The sequence below is a fragment of the Pogona vitticeps genome, chromosome 3, assembly GCF_051106095.1.
Source record: "Pogona vitticeps strain Pit_001003342236 chromosome 3, PviZW2.1, whole genome shotgun sequence".
In the NCBI taxonomy this organism is placed as follows: domain Eukaryota; kingdom Metazoa; phylum Chordata; class Lepidosauria; order Squamata; family Agamidae; genus Pogona; species Pogona vitticeps.
The window spans coordinates 176440418-176464162 of NC_135785.1; the positions used below are offsets into that span (position 1 = coordinate 176440418).

The 23745-nt window shown below is 45.8% G+C and overlaps 1 protein-coding gene across 2 annotated transcripts; it reads left to right on the forward strand.

Annotated features, from left to right (window-relative positions):
• Positions 1–1273: 1273 nt before the first annotated feature.
• On the forward strand, positions 1274–22483 carry SHOX (SHOX homeobox). 2 transcript variants are annotated; one of them, XM_020796812.3, is made up of 5 exons: positions 1274–1695; positions 5759–5967; positions 14673–14730; positions 14842–14930; positions 19845–22483. In XM_020796812.3, the coding sequence occupies exons 1-5, from the start codon at positions 1368–1370 to the stop codon at positions 20088–20090; spliced, it is 930 nt and encodes a 309-aa protein (XP_020652471.1). In that variant the 5' UTR covers positions 1274–1367; the 3' UTR covers positions 20091–22483. The 2 variants fall into 2 exon arrangements, with proteins under 2 accessions (XP_020652471.1, XP_020652470.1); XM_020796811.3 differs by having other exon boundaries at positions 14842–14933; positions 19845–22009.
• Positions 22484–23745: the final 1262 nt, after the last annotated feature.

Consider the following 23745-nt stretch of genomic DNA (forward strand, 5'->3'; position numbering starts at 1 on the left):
TATTACAAAGTAACATATTTCTCTCTCTCTCTCTCTCTCTCAGCCCTTTCCACGAGCGAAACAAACATCGAGCTTTAGAGGTTTCTCTCTTCCCACCCAGGATTAGGAAAAAATATCTTCCGATCGTCTCTATTATAACAGAGTTTCAGTCCTATACTGTATATACCTACCCCGGACTAAGTTGTTTTTTTAACTCGATGGGGTTTACGGAGTAAATTTCTATAAGATTGGAGCCTAAAGCACTAAGGGCTCCAAAAACCACATTGTGAGGAATTTGAAAAGAAAGGAGAGATTTTCTTTTCTTTTCCTTTAGCGAAGATTAAAATGAAACGAAACGAAACAAGAACCACAATGAAATGGAATGACCGACAACGTCGAAGAAAGAATCGTCTCCACTGTGTGCCCGGATTTACCTTTTTATTGAACAATCGGATTCTCTCTTTCATTTCCTCCCCCTTCACGGCTGAGAGTTACTGGACGAGCTTTTTCCTCCCGGGGTGTCTGTCCAGAGGCACAAGATCTCCCGACAGCCAATAAAGTCTTCCTTGACTCCCGCAGTCTTCCTCCCTCCCCCCCCCGGCCACAATCCCACCCCACCCGCGTCTTCCGGTGCGAAAAAGATACCTGTTTGGGAGGAGAGTCGAGGGGGGGGAGGAGGGGAGGGGGGAGGGGACGAGGGGAGGGGGGAAGAGTTTCATTGGATTTCTTCCTCTCCCCCCACTTCTCTCTCTCCTTCTCTCCCTGTGCTTTTTGGCCTCCCTAAATCAAGGTGCAACGGATGCCAAAGCGTGATGAAATGCAAAGAAAGCCAATTGCTGGCCTGAGGTGGGGGAGATCGCGCGCGTCGGCGTCCGCCTGCGACTATGGAAGAGGCCGTAATTGCTGGAGACAGCGAGAGCTGGGGGGCTGGGCTGAGGTAGCCGTGTATAAATAGTGGGATCTCCAATTGAAAGGCATAAATAACAGCAGGAGTGATCTAGCCCCGATCCAGCGCCCTGGTATCTTCGGCGAGGGTCTCGAAGTGGTCAGGAGGATGAGATGTCCATCAGGATGGCAAGGATGATTTAAAACACGCGCGCGCGCTTGCGCGCGCGTCCCCACACTCCCATTCACACACACACACACAGAGACACACACAGACACACTCGCCTCAGCGAGACAAACCCAACCGCCTCGCGGCAGCCGGGACAAAACGGCCGGATCCCCTCCGTGAGAGATCCACCCGGTGATCAAGCGCCACGACCCCCCGCCAGAAAGACCTCGCGCAGTGGATACAGAGAGAGGGAGAGCGAGAGTCTGTGCCTTGTCGTTTCGGGTCGGGGTGTTCCTCCCCGGCCCCACCACCGCGCCTCTCCCGCCGGGTCGCCATGGAAGAATTGACGGCGTTTGTCTCCAAATCCTTCGACCAGAAGAGCAAGGAGAGCAGCAACAGCAACGGCGGCGGCGGCGGAGGCGGCGGCGGCGGAGGCGGCGGTGGCGGCGGCGGCGGCGGCCACAAGAAGGAGACCATCACGTACCGGGAAGTTTTGGAGAGCGGGCTGGCGCGCTCCCGGGAGCTGGGCAACTCGGACGCCGGCAGCCTGCAGGAGCTGGCCGAGAGCGGCGCCCACTGCCCGGTCCACCTCTTCAAGGACCACCCCGAGGGCGACAAGGACAAGCTCAAGGACTTCAACCACGCCAGCAGGACCTCGGAAGGTAAGTCGCCGCTGCCGCCGAACCTTGGGGATTGGGGAGCGGGGCGGGGGGGGGGAGAGAGAAGAGAGAGAAGGGGTGCTTCTCCACGGACGCACCGGAGAGGCTTTGAGGGAGGCGATCTCTTTTTCTTTCTTTCGAGTAGCACTATCTCCCTCCACCACCCCCCTCCACTGCGTCCGAATCCGGACTTTCACAGAAGACGAACAGCGGCGGCACTGGTGGTCGTTGCCAAAACATCAGCAAGGGCCACCGGCCCCTGGGTTGTGGTTTAAAAAGAAAACACAGCGGGGTGCCCAAAACTTCCGCCTCTTTCCCCACCCGGTGCCTCAGGCGCTTTGAACAATAGGAAGCCAGAGAGTCGGGGTTGAAAGAAATGACCCGATCCGATCGAATTCCGCGAGCGTTGCCCGTAAGAGGACACAAGGAATCCCGAACCGAGCCTCCGCGTTAGTAGCTTCAGTTTTTAATGAAAACCGGGGAAATAGTGTTAGGAAAGTCGAGTTGGGGGAATTGGTCAGAGAGGCCTGCGCAGGAGGAAGAAATCCGAAGGAAAACCCGCGCCGACGATTTTGCAAAGGATTCCCCCTTTCCCCCCCGCCCGCTTTTGTTTTCCCCCAGATTTGGTTCTTCCCTGATTTTAGTCTCCGTTACGTGGGGTCCCCCCACTCTGATCTACGTAACAGCTACTGTACTCTGTTCTCGTTTTCAATCACCTACGCGAAAGAAGACCTTTAAAAGGTGGCCCCAAAAGAAGCGAAGGAAGGGGGCGTGAAGAAGTGGAAATAATTTAGAAAGTTCAGAAAGTGCCTTTCAACTCTCTATGAAGTGGGTTGTGAGCCTCTCGGGCTAATCGCCAAAGCGCATGGAATTGAATGTATCGATCTCGTAAGTCTGAGAACTACTTAAAGGCCAGGAGGATAGTGACTCGGTGCGGGACGCTTTAAAAGCGGGTTTAGCTGTTTTTAAACCGCAGTCCCGGGCAATACCCGTTTCTCGAAATCGTCTTTCTACCTTTTGCTTTCTTTTGATTTAATCCCTGGAATGGTTCGCGTCCAGGTCCTGGGGCCAATCTTCCGACTTTCATTCCTTTCACAACAAAACCGTATTCATTCATTTCCAGAAAGGCCCTTTCCTTCAAATCTGCATACCGCATAGTGACGAGTTTCTCGTTCATTTAATCTGTTTTTTGTTTGTTTGTTTGTTTGTTTCGTTATATTCGTTATAACCTAGAGCCAGGACAGAAGGAGCGACAGTTTGCATTCCAGAGAGATGATTTAAAGATTCTAATTCCATCAATTATACCGGAGACCAACTAACCAGCCCTTTTCAGTTTAGGGCCTTTCTGAAAATAACTGCATGCTACTTCATATTTTTTTAATTTTTTAAAATTTCGGACGGAGGAATTGCTAACAGCTCTTCATACTTGTATAATCTCGATTCCAGTTGTCTTTTATTGTATTAGACACTATGCAGCTTTGAGAGCTTCACTTGTGTGCTTTTACCTGCCCTTGAACATTTTGTTGAAGCTCCGCTTGTAAACTGTACTGTCATACTACCTAGGCACACACGCATTTCCCAAGTCACCCCTGATTTTTGGTAAAATACTGTGTTCGGAACAGTATCATCTCCAACAGCAGACCTTGGTGGAAGTCCATTTAGTCTCTGCGGTACGGTAAACAATATAGGCAAAGCACAACAAAACATAAGATATTTGTCGAAATAAAGGCAACTATTTGAAGGTTCGTGGTAGGCAGGAGATGACGGGATCACAGGCTGGAAGGTCTGTGCTTTTGAGATCAGTGTCAGTGATTTAAGAGGGAGTGTGTTGAAAGATCCGGGTTTTAATGACAACAGTCTGTCAAATTCTCATACCTTCATTAGGTCGTCTCTGCAGCTCCAGCCTTCAACAATATTCAGCATGCAAACTTCCTATTGTTTTTTTCCTATTTCAATATTTCATAGTAGCATTTATAAAAGCTACCCCACAGTTATAAAATTCCTCTTAATTAATTTTGTGGCATAGATGTTCACCTTTACGATCAGTATAAAGGTATTCCATGGAGTGGCATTTAAAGTACGGGTACGTTTGCTTCCCAAGGTAGCTCGCCGGTAAGCCTGTGTTTGGGATTAATTTCAGCCAGGCCCTTAACCTGCTTGTTTGGCAGTCAATCCTTTTTACGGGACGCGCAAAACAGCCATGCTCGTCCCAATCCCAATCCTATTAGAAGTCAGTGGATCCTGAAAGTGATGTGATTTACCACCAGTTCTGAGACTGGCCTGCATCTTTACAATCCGCCACACATCTTTGACTGGCAAAGAAGCAATGAAGTCACATTCTTAGGAGAGGAGTCACACTGAACCCAACGGGAATGGCTTCCCAGAAAATACATTTTGGGTCGGGAGGGGTGGAAGAGTGTGTTCCAGTGGAGGTTAAACGCTTTCATGTGGCCCGAATTTGTGAGTCTGTCTGTCTGCCTGCCTGCCTGAAGAAAATATGGATCTCCCCACCCACCCATCCGTGTCCACTTTCGGTTGTCCTCAGAGCAGAGGACCTGGAATGAGATGCACCATTTAGAGCCACCTTTTCCGTTCCCACGATCAGAGAGAGACACCACCACAGCACCTTCTTTGCATTTTGTACTGTGACATTTCCCCAAGATGGGACTTGCCGGCAGAGGCGAGAGCGTCGACGGGGTGGGTGGGGTGGGAGCAGGAAGGAGATGGAGGCCCCACTCCTGTCCGGCTACCCTGAGTTCCGAAGCGCTCCCTCCTGCCCAAACGCGGTGGCTTCCCCCACCCCCTTTCCTCTCTACCATCCTGGAGCTTCCTTGGGAAAAAGAACATGTTTTGTTTTCTCCTTCTATGTTTTTGCTGTCAACTCGATGGGCTAATTGTATTTTCTGACCTTGCTAAAAGAGCAACGGGTCAGGAAGGAAGGAAAGAAGGAAAGAAGAAAGGAAGGAAAAAAGGGAAGGAAGGTAGGTTCCGATTAGCTTGGTTGGGCGAAAGGTCGCCCCCCAGTCATTCCGCAGGAGTTCCTGCAGGTTCGTGACTCCGTCTCCGTTCTCCGTCTGGGCCTCTTTGGCCTTTGTGTCTCTGCTAAGTCCCACCTTAGCACATATTGGAAAGGCTGATGCTCCCGCCGCTTTACTGATACCCCTGTGCAGATCCTGGGTGCATCTTTCGGGTTGTATAAATGAGAAGGAAACCCTCACTCTCCTTATATTTTTATTGCTTAGATCCGGAGAGGTCTCTTATAAATTTAAAGAGAAATTCCCTCCCTATCTCTGGGTTGCGTGTGGAGCCCCCCGAGCTGCTGCAAGTATCCTCCTCTTCATACACCCCCCTTCCCCCGCTACCGCCGCGACCAAAAGCGACAGCTAACTAGAAACGGAGGACATGCTCTCAGGGTGTCACTTCATCCTCTAACTGGCCTTCCCCGAACTCTTTGCTCCTCTTAGCTGCAGCGGCACATCTGGATCTGTTAACGCTGCTCTGGAGGCCTGTTAGTTAAGAAGTTCAGAGCACGCTTCATAGCCAAGGGAGCAGACTTCCAGTCAGATCTGGGACGGGGGGGGAGGGGAATTCAGAAAGAAGAGGGCAAAATGTATATGCCTCTCTCTCTCTCTCTCTCTCTCTCTCTGTGTGTGTGTGTGTGTGTGTGTGTGTGTTTCAATAGTGTGTTTCCTATTGTAAGGAGCAGTTGGCACTAGAGACGAACGATTCCTATTTCACAGACAGATCTCTCTGGAAGTTATCCCAAAACAATAATCTGCACATGGCACGAACTGGAAATTGAGACAGGGTTGAATATCACCCACGGCCCTATTTCCGATAGAGGAAGCCTTCTGCCTATTTTGAAAACATGCTAACAAACTCTGATCCAATCCCTGACCAACCATCACTTGCGATATTTTAAACGCTTCCCTTCCCTTTTCTTTTTTTGGCATTATCATCTGGCTGTGGAAACTTAAGTGTGTCCCCTGCTCTCCCTGTGGAAGAAATGAAGGACCCTTCCGCTGTGTAACTTTGTGGCCTTCGTTCTCCCTTCTCTCCTCGGCAGGGATCTATGAGTGCAAAGACAAGCGAGAAGAGGTGAAATCCGAAGACGAGGATGGCCAGACCAAACTGAAGCAAAGGCGAAGCCGAACCAATTTCACACTGGAGCAACTGAACGAGCTGGAGAGACTTTTCGACGAGACGCACTACCCAGATGCCTTCATGAGGGAGGAGCTGAGCCAAAGGCTGGGGCTGTCGGAAGCCAGGGTCCAGGTAAGATCAGAAGGCCAGAATCCCGCCTGCCGGACTTCATCCCGAATCTCCTGTGCACTGGCCTGTTCTACCCCCACCCCCCTTTAGTGGATCGCAGCATTAAGACACGTGTGATGGTGGCGGGGAGCAGCGGATTCCAGTCCCTGACGCCACTCTCCTTTCTTCTCTGCCGCTTAGAATCTTCAGTTGCCTTGGAACGTTCGGAGTCCCTTTGATCCCGTTCGCTAACCAATGAGGTGTTTGATTACTAGCCTCAAGCTAGCAGTTTCACCCTTACGCTTTCCTTTCTCTCTCTCTCTCTCTCTCTCTCTCTCAATCTCTCGGTTTTTTCCCCCTCTCATGGCTCTTTAAGGAAAAAAAAAAGTGCGAGAGAAAGGGAAGTCAGGCAACTTCGAGGCACAATTGGTATGGATAAAGCTAGGCTGGCTGGGTGCTTTGGGACTGGATTAGCCAGAGCCGAGGGGAAACGCGCCTCCGTTTGACTTGCATAAGAAGGGTATGAATGCATAGGGCCCCATCTGCTCTATTCCTCCTCCGCTCCCCCGACCTCCATTAAAAATATAATGTCCCTAAATCCTCGAGAATATGCGTTTGGAGGAGCGTTTGCTGACAGGTCAGCCGGGGCCCGTCTGTAGTTCCCGACAAGGTGGTTCATTAAAAAAAGAAAAGAAACATTTTTTAAAAAAAGTTTGTTCTTGTGCGTGAGTGAGCGGCTGAAAATAACAACAAAAAAATAAAATCCGAAAAGGATAGGCTCCAGCGATTGGTAGTGGCATCGATCCTTGCAAACAGATGCTTTGTAAAAAAGCGGAATTAATCCAATCAACCTGTGGAGCTCCGGAGCGTGGCTCATGAGGTCAAAGACACGTGAAGAAGATCAGGCGTTTGTCTGAGTTCTTATTCTAGCTGAGCTCCCGCGTGAACAAAAACCGCTTTTTATGAAATGCCCTTTGATTTGAGGTGGAGAATCCACAATGGTCCGGGGTCCCAGCCCCATTCCCGCTGTTTTTCGTTGGAACGTCCTGCTGATTTCAATGGGATTTACTTCCACGTCAAGCAGCGAGCGCGCCTCTGCGTGCTAGCGACAAGGCCTGGATGTCGAGAACACTTGTATGTAGCTCTTCCCCTCAGTGCATATCTGTCATGTGACTTTTGAAGAGCCTTCGGGGTTCAATACCTTGAGAACGTACCCACCCAGAGCAGTTTTCATTAAAAACAGGAACAGCTAATTCCAAGGAGCGAAGGAGCCCTTGTTGATTTGCTACTCCTGGAGAGGAGCGAAGGAGTATTACAAAAGTAAGAGAGGTCCCCGCTTGCCAAAAATTGATCTAACTGCCCAGGATAAATAGAGAGAAAGAAGGGGACATCAACTGTTACATCACCTTTCCAGCTCCTCCAAGGCAAGCTATTATAAAATTGTAAAGTTACTTCCAATGTTTCTGTAAAAATCAATCACTTGCAATCGAATCCTACACAGGCTCCTTCAAATAATTTATTACCACAACTTTACAGGATATTCATATTTACAGAAAAATTACTATTTCAGGTGTTTGCAGGTTTTTAAATATCCCACCCGCCTTCCCCCCACCAAAAAAACTTTCTGCCTTCTGATATGATGTCAGTGGCAATTTTAACTTAGAAAAGACAACTTAGATTCCTGCTCTTCCTCCCCTACCCCACTCCCAGGATATTAAAGAGAGTGGATATTGGAGATAGTCGTTTTAGAGGGAATCGGTAATTAAAACATAAACAGGATTTGATCAGCTAATAGGACTCGATCAGCTTTTTATTTCTGATTTTAAACAAGAGACAGAACGAGGGAAGAAGAAAAGAGAGGCGTGTGTGTGTGTGAACCCCAAAGATATTGTAATACTCTCAGAATTGCCTCTTAATCCCAGGCAGTAGCGCCTGTCCCTTGTTGTTAAAGGATCTAGTTTCAATTTAGCGTGGAAATGTGCTGTAAATAAATTGGCGCTCCTACGGTAGCTACTCCTTATTAACCTTTTATTTTTAGTGTTGTACCGGCAACTCATATAGCCCAGCTGTCAGGGTTATAATTGAAAGTTATGAGACCATAGTGAGGAGCAGGCAGTAATTCAATTACGAGCAAATATCTTTGGGTTTTATGGCGCAGGGCTAAATTAAATGTCATTATTCACTGTCTCTAATGGAAATCAAAAGGAAATCAGATTAGAGCATTTGTGAAAGAAATCACTGAGTGATCCTTAATGAAGAAATAACTGTCTAAAACACTGTCCTGCGCTTTACTTAGCATATTCATGACTAGTTGGAATTGATCGGGAATCACACCCGGCCTGATTTATGACGGCTCGGCTCGCGAGCTAATTCATCACTTCGATTCCTCCCCATTTTCTGCCTCTGTCCTCTCCCGGCGCTTCAGGGCGAGGGAAGGGGGCAAGCGCCTGCTTCTTTCGCCGGCTTATGAGCTTCAGAGGCGCCTCTTGATGAACAGGGATTCCCGCAGCCTCTGAACTCGCGTGAGTCATCCCGGGCCAGGGGGTTCGACGGGGGCAAGGGGACTGTTCTGCCCCGGAACCCACCACGCACCCTCACCCGAGGTGGCCTGGATCCTCTCTCTTCCTCTAGCAGGAGGGTTACAGGCGATCGAGGGAAGGATGGCGTTCTCTCCCAAGCAGTGTAGGTAGGGTCTCTCAGTATACCCACGGGATTGATCACCGAAGCAGGTCGTGGGGGTGATTATTCCAGAGTTATGCATATTGAAGACTGGGTTGTGGCCTTGGACGTCTAGAGCCAGAGCACGTCCTCATTTTCGTTCAGGGATTGGCTGCCCCTCTCACTCCTCGAGAGGGGTAGCTCTGTTTGTCTGCAATACGTGGCAGCGAAAACAGTGGGCTGTTTTTCTCTAAGCCTTCAAGGCTAACACGTTTTTATCTGGCGTGAGGTTCGGTAGAGCCCTGCTCACCTCTTCAGATGCAACCACTTCTGCATCCTTTAAAAACAGGGCAGCTACGTTTTGTAGTCCCTCAAGACAGGGAAGGCCTGCCCGTTTTCAAGTTTCAGAATTCACGCCCTTGCTTAATTAATCGTTGTAATAACCAATTCGAGGTCGTAAATGCTTTAACCTGTGATAAATTCGTGTTAATTAATCTGGATTAAAGTAACTGTTTAGGCTGCAATCCTGTACCAAGTCACCCGGGAGTAAGCACCAGCTACACTCAATCGGATTTACTCCAGAGAATCATTAAGGGCTTTGCCCTTACCAGGGACCAGGGCGATGATGAGCACGATATGCTTATTGTTATTGTTATTAAAATTAATTAATAATTAAGATCCCATTGGCAGGGAGCACATCACCTAAAGGTCCCCTTTCTATTTATGAGTTAAGAGGAGCTGCATTTAAAAGTGAGCCGTCCATTTTCCGATCAGGCAAACAAAATCCACTTAGAGCTGAAGTCTTTGGCCTGAAACTGATTAAAGCTGTAACTCTCAGCACACCTGCGTGGAAGTCAGTTTCAGGGAAATCAATGGCATCTGATCCCGAGGGAGCCGGGAGGGCGAGAGGCGAGAAGAATAACTCGGGGTCAAAGCTTTGTCCTGCTGGAAGTCGCCAGGATTCGTGCCGGGCTGAGGAGAATAGGCGAAGAAGCCTTCGGGGGGACTTGCAGTTTATGAAATCGATGGGTGGGTGTATGTGTGTGTTTAGAAACGGTGACATGGAACTAGTCAAGTTATTGACAAAGGGAACGAAAAGTACCGCCCAAGAAGTTCAGGAAGCAGCGTGCTCCTAAATTGGCACACCCTCCCCTCCTCCCCCAATGCATAGAGTATTAATTCAAGGCATCGCCCATCGAGAGTAGACACAACAGAGCGGGGAGAGGGGCCGGCCCACGTGCTCCGACGTGAAGACGGCTAATTCCTGTTTAAGAAACCCACTCAAGCACCCCTGGATAATTAATGTCTTTGGAAGCCTTTCTTTGCACTAATTACTCTGTTGTAAATGGCCATCATTAAGGCAATTGAAGAAACCTTGAAGGCGAAATGTGATGTAGGAAGTGCAGTTAGTATTAATTAACCGTATGATCAACTTGGCAAGTGGAAGAAGTTGGAGGGGGCGGGGCGAGCCGAGGAGATGTTTACTTAAGCCCCCCGATTTGATCTGTCTCAGCAGACGGGGGTAGATTGACGGAGATTTCATCCGCCGGCGGAGTGAGTTGCGCCGAACATTTAAGGAGAGACATAATCCTTTAAACGTATTTGGGACATTTTTTCTTCTTCTCTCCCTCTCAGGAGACAAACAGCCATACTGTTTGGCGAGCCGTAGAGATATGGGGGCACTCCAATGTATAATAAATGTGAATTTCCGGCATTAGGGGGAGGATTACTGATCGCAGTTTAAACAAGTAAAAATAAATCCTGATGGCTGGATTAGAAATAATTCCTCAAATCCAAATTTGGAAAGATTGTGACTGCCGTCTGGTAGCAAAGCCTACTTTAAATGTCAGCAGGAAAGTTGAACAGGAAAATAAAGTGCGTGTTTTAGCATCTATAACCCCTGGTGACGCCAGGCAGAGTGGATTTATGTTCGAATTCACAACTTATAAATTCATAACTCGTGGAACACTTGTGAAAAGAGCACACTTAAAATTACTCGGATTAGCCCCTGGTTCCCCGCTCCTTCACGTTGATGTGGACTTTGAATTTACTGCGAGGTGGCATTTACGGACCTTGTAAGTTAAATTGACCTTCAAGGAAGCGTTTGAGATCATGGGCCATGTAGGGTGATCCTATGCATTCGGGAATCAGCACAGTTCAGCCCCATGCAACGTACTTCCTGCCAACTGCTGAAGGAATCTCAAGTCTCAAAAACTTTGTTAGTAGCAATACTTGTGCCTGTCCTCCGCCCCCATAACTTATTAATAGGGTTATCTTTGCACTTGAGCAAACGGAGAACTCATTGGCTTAAGCGTTCGGTTTTTTTCTGTGCACGGTTATTTGGAGAACTGGTTTGACAGATAAGGCAGGATTCAGCCACCTAAGAATAATGACCTTAAGGATCGGGTCACTGACTTCTGGATAAACATGTGTTGGGATCGACTGGGTTGTAGACCAACGCTGGGGCATTTGAGTGGGCAATTAAAAAAAAAAACAACCTCTGCTCGGAATCCTGCAGTCAAGCGTGGACTGGAAAATACTCTGTGCACAATGAAGTCCACGAATAAAAGTGAAGCACAGGAAACTCGCTGTTTACTGCAGCAAATTCCGTGCAACTATAAAGAGAACTTCCACTGTTCTGCAGGACTCCTGACACGGGTGAATGGAGACATTAACTGATCTATTGACAGGTTCAAAGAGAAACTCGAGGAACGACCTCAAAGGTTAGATGGGCTGCTCGGGCCAAAGGCTGAAGATGACAGAGGTCATGAGAGCCAATGGCAGGCCTCGATTCCCAGAGGGGTCCCAGCCCATGGGTACGCCTTGTGAAGATTTCGGAGATGATGCCAAGAGTCCCACATGCCGGTCCTACTGGATTTTGGCATGCACCATTATTTGTGCATACCACTGGTGCGTGCGTGTATTTGGTTAAAATTAAGGAGGTTGGTCATGGAACTACAGCTGATGACCACATGGACCTTCCTAGCGGTCTGTTGCTAAGTTCTTGACAATTATTTCCGGTTCTTTTAGACAAGGAATCCAGGGCTTACGCTCAGCCCCAGACTGGGCAAATGGTGGTGCAATCGAACCAGAGGCCCGCCGGGTCAAAGCCGGGCCAGGTTGATGAGCAAGGGCTCTGACGTCACCACTCTTTCTTAAATCGCCGTTCCCTCTGGGGATGAAGGGTGGGTGAGAGAGGGATTTCCCCTCCTCCCAGCAACCATATATTATTTTGCGTTATCTTGTAATGCACAGGATTTAGGGTGGTTTGATTCTGAATGGGCCCTTTGTGGTTATTACGTAGGTTCATGGGAACTCTTAAGATAAGAGTCTACATTTCAAAATATGTCCTGCACCATTGTAAGCAAACCATTAGGATTCTGCAGGACTCCTGACACGGATGAATGCAACCGGGAGATATTAATTGATCTATTAAGTAGCCCTAGAATTCCCATGAGATCCCACATATTTAGCAACTCCTTTCTTAATATCACTTCTAGGACAGGGGAGGGCAAACCTACGTGTACATATGTTCATTAAAACCCCATGAGTTGTATACTGAGACGACCTAAGCACATAAATATAAAACTACAATTTTATTAGTATAGATCAGATGTTTTAACAGTCTAATTCCCCCTAACTCATGGCCTGGGGTCTTTGTTTCACTGTTAGTCATGAGGGGGCAGTTAGGAACGGAAGTAATGGATCACCCTCCTTTATAATATACGCAATTTTATTTTGAGCAGCCATCGGGTATTCTTGATTAGATCACAGGTTTGGCAGAGAGAGACTGCTTTTCTAAGACGTTTTCCTGCACTCTTCTAAACATTCATTGGGAATACGTTCCTTGAATTCAATGAATGACACTTTTGAGCCACCTTGTGCCTAACAAAAGCCATAAACTGCTTAGCCGTTTAAAAAGAGTTTTTGTGTGACCTACATTGTTCAGATTATTTTCTAAAAATAAACCGTAAGAAGAGCTATTAAAATACGTTGCCTGTTTGCATTCCAATCTTGAGCATGCTCAGGAGAAGTCCCCCCTGAATCTTGCTGGCCGTTCTCTTGCAAGGCAGACTGGCCATCGCTGCTGGTGGAAGCCATATCCTACACGCACAAGGTACAAGCTTAGTCTACGCAGCTATGGCAAACGTTTCAACCTACCGATGCGGATTCATACGAAGACTTCGTGTACAACAACACTGCTAAAATTAAACAACACGATTAAATGAGAAGGGGGGTAGAAGGGGCATAAATCTTCTTCCTCATACATTAGTTACTTGTCTGTGTGCAGCATTACGCATTTATACTCTTCTGTGGCCTTCTAAGCTTTACCAGTGTGTTGCTTTCTATGTCTCAGAAGCGTGATTGGCGCTTCCTCTTCCTCTTAACTGTGCTGACGTGAAAGTTAAGCGTTATTAAGAATGGGACTTCGGAATATTCTTTGGGGAAAGTGGGATGCGGTAGCGCCTTTAAAAGAAAAATGCACTTTTTCCTATTTGGGTTCCCAGTCCAGAGATAGAAGTCACCAACCACGGCTGTTTCTGTTAAACGCCCATGAAACCTGTGTGACCCTCAGTAAACCGTGTTTAGGTCCAAGATGTGAAATCCCCATTTTACAGAAGAGAACTCTGAGGATCTTTTCTTAAGCCACGCTGTTTTTTTTTTCCTGACAGCTGAAGTGGGAATGATTTCCCACCCTGCCGCTGCCAGATTCCTGTCCCCCCTCTGGATTCATACGGGCTGGAAGCTTAGTGAACAGCGGATAGAACTGGATTCCATTTACTCTATGGAATGAACCCCCTGCATAGCTCAGTGGCTTAGGTATAGGAGCTCAATTCCCCACTGTGCCTCCTATGAGTAAGCCAGCCTGTATCACTTTGGGCAAGCTGCAGTCCCAGGGACCCCCAGAAGAAGGGAAAGATAAATCCCTTCTGAGAGCTCTGTACCCGGGAAATCCTGAAAAGAGTCACCATAAGCCAGAACTTGACGGCACGTTTATTATTATTATTATTATTATTATTATTATTATTATTATTATTATTATTATTATTATTATTATTATTATTATTATTATTATTATTATTATTATTATTATTATTATTATTATTCCAGCTTTGTGAAGAAACTTCACTTTGGTCCTGTATCACTGATTTTCCTATGAACAACAGTTTTTTAAAAAAGTTTTCCTTACCAACGAGTACATCTACACGACAAGGTTAGAGTCGATTGATACCGCTTTAACTGACATGGCGCCATACGACCGGATCCTGAGATACGTAGTTTGGTTTCAGAAAAGTCAAAATACTTCCCCAGACTAAAAATCCTAAGATTCATTAGTACAGAACCAGCATAAAGTACTGTAGGATGAAACTGCTAGAGCTGTGCCCTGAAGACTCATTAGACCTAAAGACATACAGTATAGGCAGGAAACTCACCTTCGTTAAGAAACATAGGGTCATACGTAGCCCCTTTCCCTCATGCTAGCGGAATCAGAGCTATGTCATTCCGGCAGGACAAAGGGCAGATCTCGATTTTTTTTCCCATGCCTTACGCACCATAACCTATGTGACCGGTATAGCGCAGCGTGTATAACGCGTTTGTGCAGCATGGATACGAAGGCAGTCCCCTCGTCGGGTTGATGAAGTTCCTCAGAAGTCACAAGCCTATGGCATCTCGATCTGTCCTAATGAAGTATTGGAGGCTGCAGATATTTGACCCCCCCCCACACACACACCCCAGATCACCATAGTACTCGCGCGCTCTCTGCCACGGTCTTTGCTCCATAGCCCTCGATCAATAGACACGCCGGGCTTTCGCGGAGTTCACTGATTTCACCAGCTTCAGAAGATGCCCCGTCTTGGGCGGGCCTCGTGATGACAGGCTTACGCGTGACTCCGACCCAAGTCAGAGGTAACCCACGTTAGAAAGTTTCCCGGCAGCCCTATATATACATTTAGGCGCGCGTGGGATGTGTGACTCTTTGTTATAGTTGAATGGCTACCACCGCAATTGTTCCTTTCACAACTGCGAGCATTCTTTTCACCAACCGCCTTCCCTTCTTCTCTGGGCAGGTTTGGTTCCAGAATAGAAGAGCCAAGTGCCGAAAACAAGAGAATCAGATGCATAAAGGTGAGTAATTCAGCCGGGGGTGGGGGTGGGGGGGGAGGCGAGAGGCTGTCACTCGGGTGGGCCTTGCGGCGCTCTTTCCTCACCCGCCCCCCCTCTCTTTCCCTGTTGCAGGTGTGATCCTGGGGACGGCCAGCCATTTAGATGCCTGCCGAGTGGCCCCCTACGTGAACATGGGCGCCCTGAGGATGCCTTTTCAGCAGGTGGTTCGTTTTACTTCCTTATGATCATTCCCCCCCCCCCCCGCTCGCGTTGTCTTTCTCCAGCACAGGAAGTGGTCGGAAGGCAACTCTCATCGGTCTTGAAACGGGAGGGAAGGAGTATGGGCGTTTTAGTCCAAAACATCAGCAGAAGAAGGGCCCGAAATCGACTCCCTCTCTCTCTCATTACCGTAGTGTAGTGCAGGTCGGGGCTATAATCTACCATGAGTCTGAAAAAAAAAATCAATCTGGACGGTTTTAAGGCACATTTCTCTGTAGCCGTGGCTAGTCGGGGAGGCCGGAGCCTTGAAGCCCATCGGGGGTTGGGGAGAAAGAGGCCGATTTCCCTTTCCTCCAACTGATGCGTCAAAAGGGGCTTTGTGGGAAAGATCAATAAAACTAAATAAGCTTGCACATTATCGCCGCACCTTTGCGCCATCATAGGTCGGAAGTGTTCCTGGTTGGGCTGCCTTTTGCAGGCATAGCTCCCCCCCTTACGACAACCCTATAGGGAAAGCGAAAGGAGGCCAGAGGTCTGTTGATCTTCCAAGTCGGGGCCTTCCCTGACTGACTTGGGATATCCTTGAGCTGGCCAGGCACCCACAACCGCCCTGCCCTTCGGGATCCTTGTCTCGAGAGTCTCGTCTTTTCGCCCTCGAGGGGAGAAATCCGTGCTCCGCGGCGGTCCGCTTAGCCAAACGACAGCCAGCCGCCGCATGGATTCCATAAAGGGACCTATTGTCCCTGATTAATTTCGTGAGGCGCTAATAAATGTGAAATTGACCATTCAGCAAACGGTTATGTCCTGTCTCTTCGGGGCAAATACGAACGGGGAAAGGAAACTTCCAATACTTTCTTCCCTGTTTTCTTAAGGAAACTAAATGGGAATCGTTCTATATTTCTTCCCCACTGATGTCTCGATAGGTAGGGGCGCTTTAGGAGGGAGCGTGCCAGTTTCTCACGTTTTCCCTTTCCGAATAGGGCTTGAAAGTCTCCGTGGAGGAGAGGACGTGTCTGCCACGTCCACCTCCACGGAAGTTTCCCCGTCCCACGGACACCCGTGGGAGGGCTAGATGAAGAACCACGAGCGCACGCCCCACGCGTCCTGCCTCGCTAAGTACATGAGTACTGGAGCCGGGTGTGTGTTTTATTTCTATAGTTGAGAGCAGCAGCCTAACTAAACTTTTAAGGATGGCAATTTTGTAAAATAGGAGATGTGTCCCTGTGTGTCAGACACGACCTAAACTACTCTGTGCTATCTGAAGTAACCCCTAAAATATTATGGAAAAAAAGCAAGCGTTCGAGTCGTCTGGGACTTCTCTTCACTGAAAAGCTTGGGCTGGAAGGGGAATCAAAAATGTTTTATAATCACCAGGCTGCAAAACTGTGCCTTGTGCTCCTGGAGCTGCGCCATTTAATAGTGGCTTGGGTGACAGTAAAGCATTTCACAGTATGGAGGCAAAGGTTATCATCACTATGGATGAATAGAGAACAACCTTCTGGTAATGGCACAGTAGGTGAGATCCACTGAAGAGCTACCTCTTCTTAAAAAAATAATAGTGCAAGATATAATTTGGAACAGAAATAGAAGCAACATTGAGTTAATGTCATCTTCCTGACATAGTTTATACATTGGTATTGTAGTCCACCCAGATTTAAGTCTCATGTATAAAACTAGCAGGAGTGTTGTTGATCTTGTTCTGAGTGAGATCATTGCTGCTGTTGGATCAACAGGTGTAACTTTCTGCCATTGTAATAAGCAAAGCTTTTCCTTGGCTTTGAAAACCACTCGTGTGCAGAAACCATGAGGAAGAAGTAGACCGAGTTTACACCCCATGTGGATGGCACAGAACCCAATTTGCCCCCACTTCCTTCAGTCAATATCTCTGCCACTGCCTGTCTCCCTGCTAGCCAGTCCTCATCCTTAACTGCTTGTTTATTAATGCTTTCCACTTCCTGAGGTCAGGCTAACAAAGGTTGATTCAATGTTCCTTGGAAATGAAAGATCAAATCTCCACCTAAGGCAAAGACCAGTTTTTATCATCTGGAGACAGAGTCAGACACAGTGGGGGTGCAAGGCAGTGGTTGGAGTTAAAATCCTTGATTCAGAGTCTCACAATTGTAGAGTAATTATACGGAGCTTTAGATCAGACTGATCAGAGTGATTAATGTGCATCATTTTAGTGTTCCTTACCATAATATTTAGGGTTTGAGCATGACTATGCCATTCCTGCTGCAAAACATTTTTGGAAGGAGTGGGGAATTCCACTGTGTGAGCCCTAGCCCTCATTTTTCAGGCTGTAAACCTATACCTAAGAGAAAGATTTATTAAACTCAATTTGACTTATTTTTGAGAAAAGAGGTAAAGAGTAAAGAGCCTCCAGACCTTAGGACCCACTGCTATATACATTGTTTTCAGCTTTAAATATTGCCTTTCAATCATGTAAGCCACCTTGGGTCCTTTTTAAGGAGAAAGGCTGGGTAAAAATATTTAAAATAAATAAATAAAATAAGTAAGATGTGCAGGATTGCATTGTTAGCCTTAAAGTAGGCCATCTCTCTCCCCACCACCACCACCTGAGAAATAAATTAGTTGTTCTGTAGAACTTTCTTGGGGGGGCTATGAAGCTATAAAGCTCCATATGGTAACTCTGGGCAACCAGCCTCTTTCTGGCTCATCAAACCTCTCTCACAGGGATGATGTGTGGCTAAACAATTGGGCTTCCTAGGAGAAAAGTTCTCCTCATTTGTGAGAAAGCATCATATACTGCAAAGGAGCTTTCCATTCAATTAGTGGCTTGGGTGTACTTGCCACTATTCTTTTTTTCTTTGCATTCAACACACTAGAAAGCCCCCCCCCCCCCCGGCAAGGAAAGGACTATTGTATTGTCTGAGAAATAGAAATTCAATAAGTACAATATTTCTGATGAAGATGTAATAGTCATGTCGGTTGGATTTATACTTATTATTCTAAAATTAAAAGCAGAGTTGGTGACAAAACAGCAGAGAGCTCTTAATTAGTGGAAACAGCCATACATAATTATTTTTGGAATGGCATCCTCCTCCAACAGTGCCTACCTAGTATACAGAAGTAATTCTTACTGAGTTCAATGACACTTAATTCCAGGTAAGGGCATAGCATTGCAACCCTAGGGATGCCCTTTTGGCTTAATCCTAATAAATGTTTAAAGAGGAAGTCATTCTTGAATCCAAAGAATCAGTGTGCCAGATAAAAGCCTGAAAACTGCTATTTGGGATTCCAGTTCCCAGAGTCTCTTAAAAGTTGGAGGAAACTGGGAGTTGTAATCCCTCCACCCATCTCATCTCACCCTGTTCCACTCCCTCCTTCCCCCTTCATTCCCATACTTTCTGGGCTTTATAGTTCTTTTAGAGCAGATTTATTTTAAAGCCGTCTTACAGGCCAGATACCATGTCTGCAGCATTTTTAGCATCCTCTAGAGCATAATGCTGCTAAGGATCAGTATCAGTTAAAAATGAATCCCTATTTAAACCCATTCATATTCAGTGTTGAAATTATTTAACCATACTTTCTGTCTGCCTTAATCTGATGGATAAAAGCTTTGTAGCCTAGAACCCTCCCTGATGATCACACTCTGGAGGGGGAAAGAGCTTGTGTCTGGAGTAGCTGAATTGCAGCAGAGCCAGAAACAGAAACTGGAAAGTGGGTGGGAGGAAAATAGTATGTTGATTATGTGACAAATCAAAGGGCTGTCATCAGACTGATCATGGTATCTCAACAGTGGCACTGTGCACAGGTGCATTAAAATGCTGATGTACAACAAGTGGTATAGATGTATTTTGATTAGAGGCTTCTACTTTTTAATCAGTCTGTGATATGGTATGCAGAGCCAGAGACCTCTCTAAGAGCATCTTCTACCATGGGCACCTGCAGATAGCAATGACAGTTCAGAAGACAAAATAGGCATTAACAGATCTTTTGTTCACCAACTACAAATTGGCAGGGATCCCCACTTATCCCCAAAGACATACCTAAGAAGCAACTGATGTCTCAAAGCAAGAGTGGGAGATGTTTCCCTGTGAAGGCCCTTGACCTACTGAAAAGTCCATTAGGATTGTAGTCTCTCAGGAGAATAATTATTCTCAGAAGAATAATTGTGTGTGTCAAGTCAATTCTGACTTACGTTTCAGGGTTTTCTAGGTAGAAAGTACTCAGAAGTGGTTGACCATTCCCTTCTTTTGGGGTCATCCTGGGACTGTGCAGCTTGCCCAAAGCCGCGCAGGCCAGCTCTTCTCCCAGGAGGCACAGTGGGGAACCGAACTCCCAACTTCTGGCATCATAGCAAGATACCTAACCACTGAGCTATCCAACTAGCATCGTGTATCATAGGTGGAGTAAAATCCAACAATGGACGGTGCCATAGCCCAGCATGGGTGAAGCTTGTGGCATGGCAGAGCAGATACTCTTTGGGAAATACAGGTACACATAGTCTAGATAGAAGAGGAAGAGATCTCTAGGCAGGAAGTCTATTGTGCCAGAGTAGGTAGACCCCCAGTGTCTGGAGAAGTGGGAAAGCAGAAAGTGAGAACCACATGAAAATGGGAGAACCAGGCTTGAGAAAGTTAAAAAAAAAGGGGGGGGGGCTACAATTCTCAGAATTCACCAGCCAGCACTGGCCAGTCCTGCCACTGGACACACTGGATCCATTTCCTCACCTACCCACATATAGGAAGCCAGCCAGGAGATATAAATCTGTGTCCATCGTGATGTAAACTTGTACCGTAACAAGCTAGGCCTTCTCAGACTTATAGCAGCAATGCTATGCATGTATTTACAGATACAGAGAACTGCCCTTCTACAGCTGCCCTCTTGGAAGCACCTTTGTTAACGGTTTCCTTCCTTTTGTGTGGTTCTTTCTCCTCCTCTCCCTCTTCCAGGTCCAAGCTCAGCTACAACTGGAAGGCGTCACCCATGCTCACCCTCACCTCCATCCTCACCTGGCTGCTCATGCCCCTTACCTGATGTTCCCTCCACCCCCTTTTGGACTGCCTATCGCCTCCTTGGCCGATTCTGCCTCTGCTGCCGCCGTAGTGGCTGCGGCGGCCAAGAGCAACAGCAAGAATTCCAGTATCGCTGACTTGAGGCTCAAGGCCCGGAAACATGCTGAGGCCTTGGGGCTTTGACATTTCCATCCCGGAAACCATTTTTGTTGCCAGAGATGGACGATAGCTCTCGCGCCTCTAACCAGCACTCAAGCTTGGCTGGGATAAGGATGATGGTTACTTTTTCAAAGGCCGGGAAGTACCTGTAGACACACAATTGGCACTGGCTTGGTCTTTCGTCCCTCCCTCCCTTCTCTGTCATTTAGAGATGTTGGCAACTAATTCAGTTGATCTGAGGACTGAAGGCCTCACTGGCCTAGTTTATGTTTATTTTAATTGAAATGCACTTCGTGCTGATGATTGCAGTTTAAACTGTTCTTCTGCCACCAGATGCATAGTACTAAGTTGAAGGGCGTCCAAATCCTAATTATAAGTCTCAATAATGATGGTGATGATAATGACGATGATGAAACAACAACGATAATCCAGAAAATGTTTGGATTATCGGGAAGTAAATGAGGGGGGGAAAACTCTCCAGACCATGTGGCATGTATGAATCTTGGGACAACTGGCATCTGGGACAAGCGGCCAAAGTGATCATCCTGTCAGCTTGACACCATTTGCTGCTGCCAGTTTTTGCTACTTTATGCATGTGCCTAACTTTAACCATCGTTTCAAAAATTGCCTATTATACCGAAACAAATTTAAAAAGGCTTAAAAAAAATCCTTGGGGCTGGTCTCCATTAAGATGACATTTCTACTTTGTTGTCAACAATATTCTTTCAGTCTCATCAATTTCTTCCATCCTGAAGGAGCTGCTGCTGCAGAACTGGTTTCAATTTAAATGTGGAAGTTCAGATCTGAGACAAGGCAGTTGTCTCGAGAACAAAACGGCTTAAAATGCTACGTCCTTCACAAGGATCAACAACCAGAAAACCGACCATGAAGCGTTTGTGTGTGAGAGGAAGATGCCAAAATGTGTGGTGATACAAATGATGGGAAGAGTAATGGACAAGTCTCTTTATCTAAGAACAAGCAGTAATGCTTGCACGATACAAACAGGTTAACTTTATTCTTTTTATTTCTGGACATTGGGATCTCTGCAGAAACCCTTCTTGGTTTATAGGATCTGATTCATCTGTCAGAGATGGACACAGTTTCAAAAGCATAATAATGATGCAGTGTTAATTTTGGTGAAAATGCAATTAAGTGCAGTAAAGTGCAATACTGTAAATATTATAGATTAAAAGGAAAAAATAATAGCCGCACATTCTTATTCTGTTTGTAACCAACTCTGCAGGAACTGTAAACTGGTTCTTTGTGCTCAGACCTGGGAACTGTCCTCTTTTTTGCCAAAATAATAATGTCTGGGCATACTAGAGATTGGTAAAAAAATTATGATTTTCATATATAAAAGAGAATTGCCATGATTTTGAATCCTGTTCATGTGCCATATTTCTGGGAACTAAGCTCAAATGCCTGTTATTAGAATCAAGCATAAGTATTATTATTATTTGGCAAGCTGTTGTAAATTAAGGAGGCAACAACTAAGCCAATGCCAGCTAGAGGTGGACAAGGTCAGTGTTGAGAAGCGGAAGTTAATGCTGGTTTTAGACGTACCAAATGGGATCTTTCTGGAGCTTATCTCCCAGTAAGATCTACTAGCACCAGTCATTGAAACTGAATTACCAAAGTGTCCATGTTTATTATACCTATATCTCTCACTCATGTGTGAATTCCTTTGATCAATTTACTAATGGGTGCTTTTTCTGGAAACACTGGTCTGGTTTACTTCTTTCTCCATTTGATATCAAAGCCTCATTGATGGAATCATTGCCTCTCCACAGCATAAAGTCATTATGTTCAGTTTGCCCTCCAGTGTATTTCTTTTTTTAAACCAATCCATTAATACTTGGGCTTTTAGATGATTAAAAAAAAACACCTCAGTATCCATGTAGGACAGTAATTATTTCCTCTCTTGAAAAGCTGATATTTCCCATTTTCTCTCCTATCTGCCAATTATCAGGGAGTCTTATTGTTGGGAAATTGTCCATCTATTTATTCATGTGAAGTAATTATATTTTGGATGTGTTTAAAAGTGGATACAATTTTCTCAGTCTCCTACCTCTTTATGAAAGTTCCAGTACCTCTTTATGCCAAGACTATAGTGCAAATGCAAAATTAAAGTTCGTTGCAGTCCTGCAAAATGAGGCCTGTGCATATGTCACAGTGGAAAACTGTGTCTCTTTAAAATACTCTCCAGTCTTTGAAATTTGGCCTTATTAATGTCAACAGCCATAGCTTGTTATTACTGGGAATGCCAGTCTTGTAAGACTTTAATGAAAGTTTTCTAACATCTTGAGAACTCTTACAGGCTTGTGTTTCCTACAATCTCTCAGAGAAATGCAATGACAGTTATATTGGATTATAGTTTGTATTACCCTAAGTATAGATGTGGAACAGAGCTTCAAAAAGTTACTTTAAAAAAACAAACAAACCACAGTTCCTGGACACTCATCCCTTCCATGCCCAAGCAACCACTTTTTTCTTTCTTCAAGGCATTGGACTCCAGGCCTTAAATCCTGTCAGCATTCCCAGCCAGACTAACTGAACCAGTTGCTGAGTGGTACATCAGCAGGTATATAAATGAGCCAATGGGTCTCTTCTAGTAAAGATTGCAAACTGGATCCAATCCTCTGTAGTATAAATTGTCTAAGCTCTGGAACAGTTATGTGCCAAGTTGCAGCCGAAGGACATCACATGTGCAGAATATCTTATGAAATCAAAGAAACCAATGGGGAGGCAATAGGAAACTGAAAGGCGGGACTTTGGATTGCATTCTGTGCTAACGCCAAGTAGAGAATTCAGTGAGCAATGCCGATAGAGAATTTAAGCGTTCTTTACAATGATAGATAATCACATAATGCAACAAAAAGTAAGCATTTATTTGTACTTTGACTACAGAGCTGGGAGAAGGGAATCATTTGAGACAAATTAACATGAATTTAATCTCAAGAATTTCCATTCAATTTATCAGACCGCATTAATTTGGTCCAGTACATAGTTTTATTGGTGATTCACAGTCATTTGAAGTTTCATCACTGCTTCATGCTCAAGTCTGATGTGATGGATCTTCTACAGTTAAGCGAGGACCTAATCCCCCCTCTACCTTGTCAAGAGGATGAATGAAGCTAAACATTTTCTAATGTCCAGTGCATACTTTGGCTAAAATCCTGTTGCTTAGTGCAATAAATTGTACTACAGTGGGCTCACTGAATCAATGGGGATTTTGTGAGTCAAATCCTCCATGAATACCAATGATTTAAATGGCCTATTCTAACTATTACTTATAGTGCAAAAATAAGTCAAAATTACACTAGGCCATCTGAGTCAATGGAATTTGTCGAGGAGTTGACTCGCTCTCATTGTTTCAATAGGTTTATTCTGGTGTGATTTATTACACTGACAGGATTTTGGGTATTTATCTGTTAGAAAACAGCCGTTTTCAAAATCTTGAGTTTGCCTTGATTCGTATAACTAAATTTGTCCCTGGTTACTTCAATGGCCTTTAACAGTTTGCTTTAGACTATAGGTTGAACTAGATTGAACTGTTTGTTCTAGCAGAAACTCTTTCCCCCTCAATATCTTGCAAATTACATGACTTTGTTTTGTGGATGGTCAATTGCATTGCTCAGGCAATCCTATTTCTGGAAAGGAAAAATTTTCCAAAGTGCAA

Excerpts from the sequence above, each read along its gene's own strand:
- SHOX (XM_020796811.3), top strand. The coding sequence starts at position 1,368 with ATGGAAGAATTGACGGCGTTTGTCTCCAAATCCTTCGACCAGAAGAGC. Across the intron at positions 5,968-14,672 it reads TGTCGGAAGCCAGGGTCCAG|GTTTGGTTCCAGAATAGAAG; the intron begins GTAAGATCAGAA and ends TTCTCTGGGCAG. Across the intron at positions 14,731-14,841 it reads AGAGAATCAGATGCATAAAG|GTGTGATCCTGGGGACGGCC; the intron begins GTGAGTAATTCA and ends TCCCTGTTGCAG.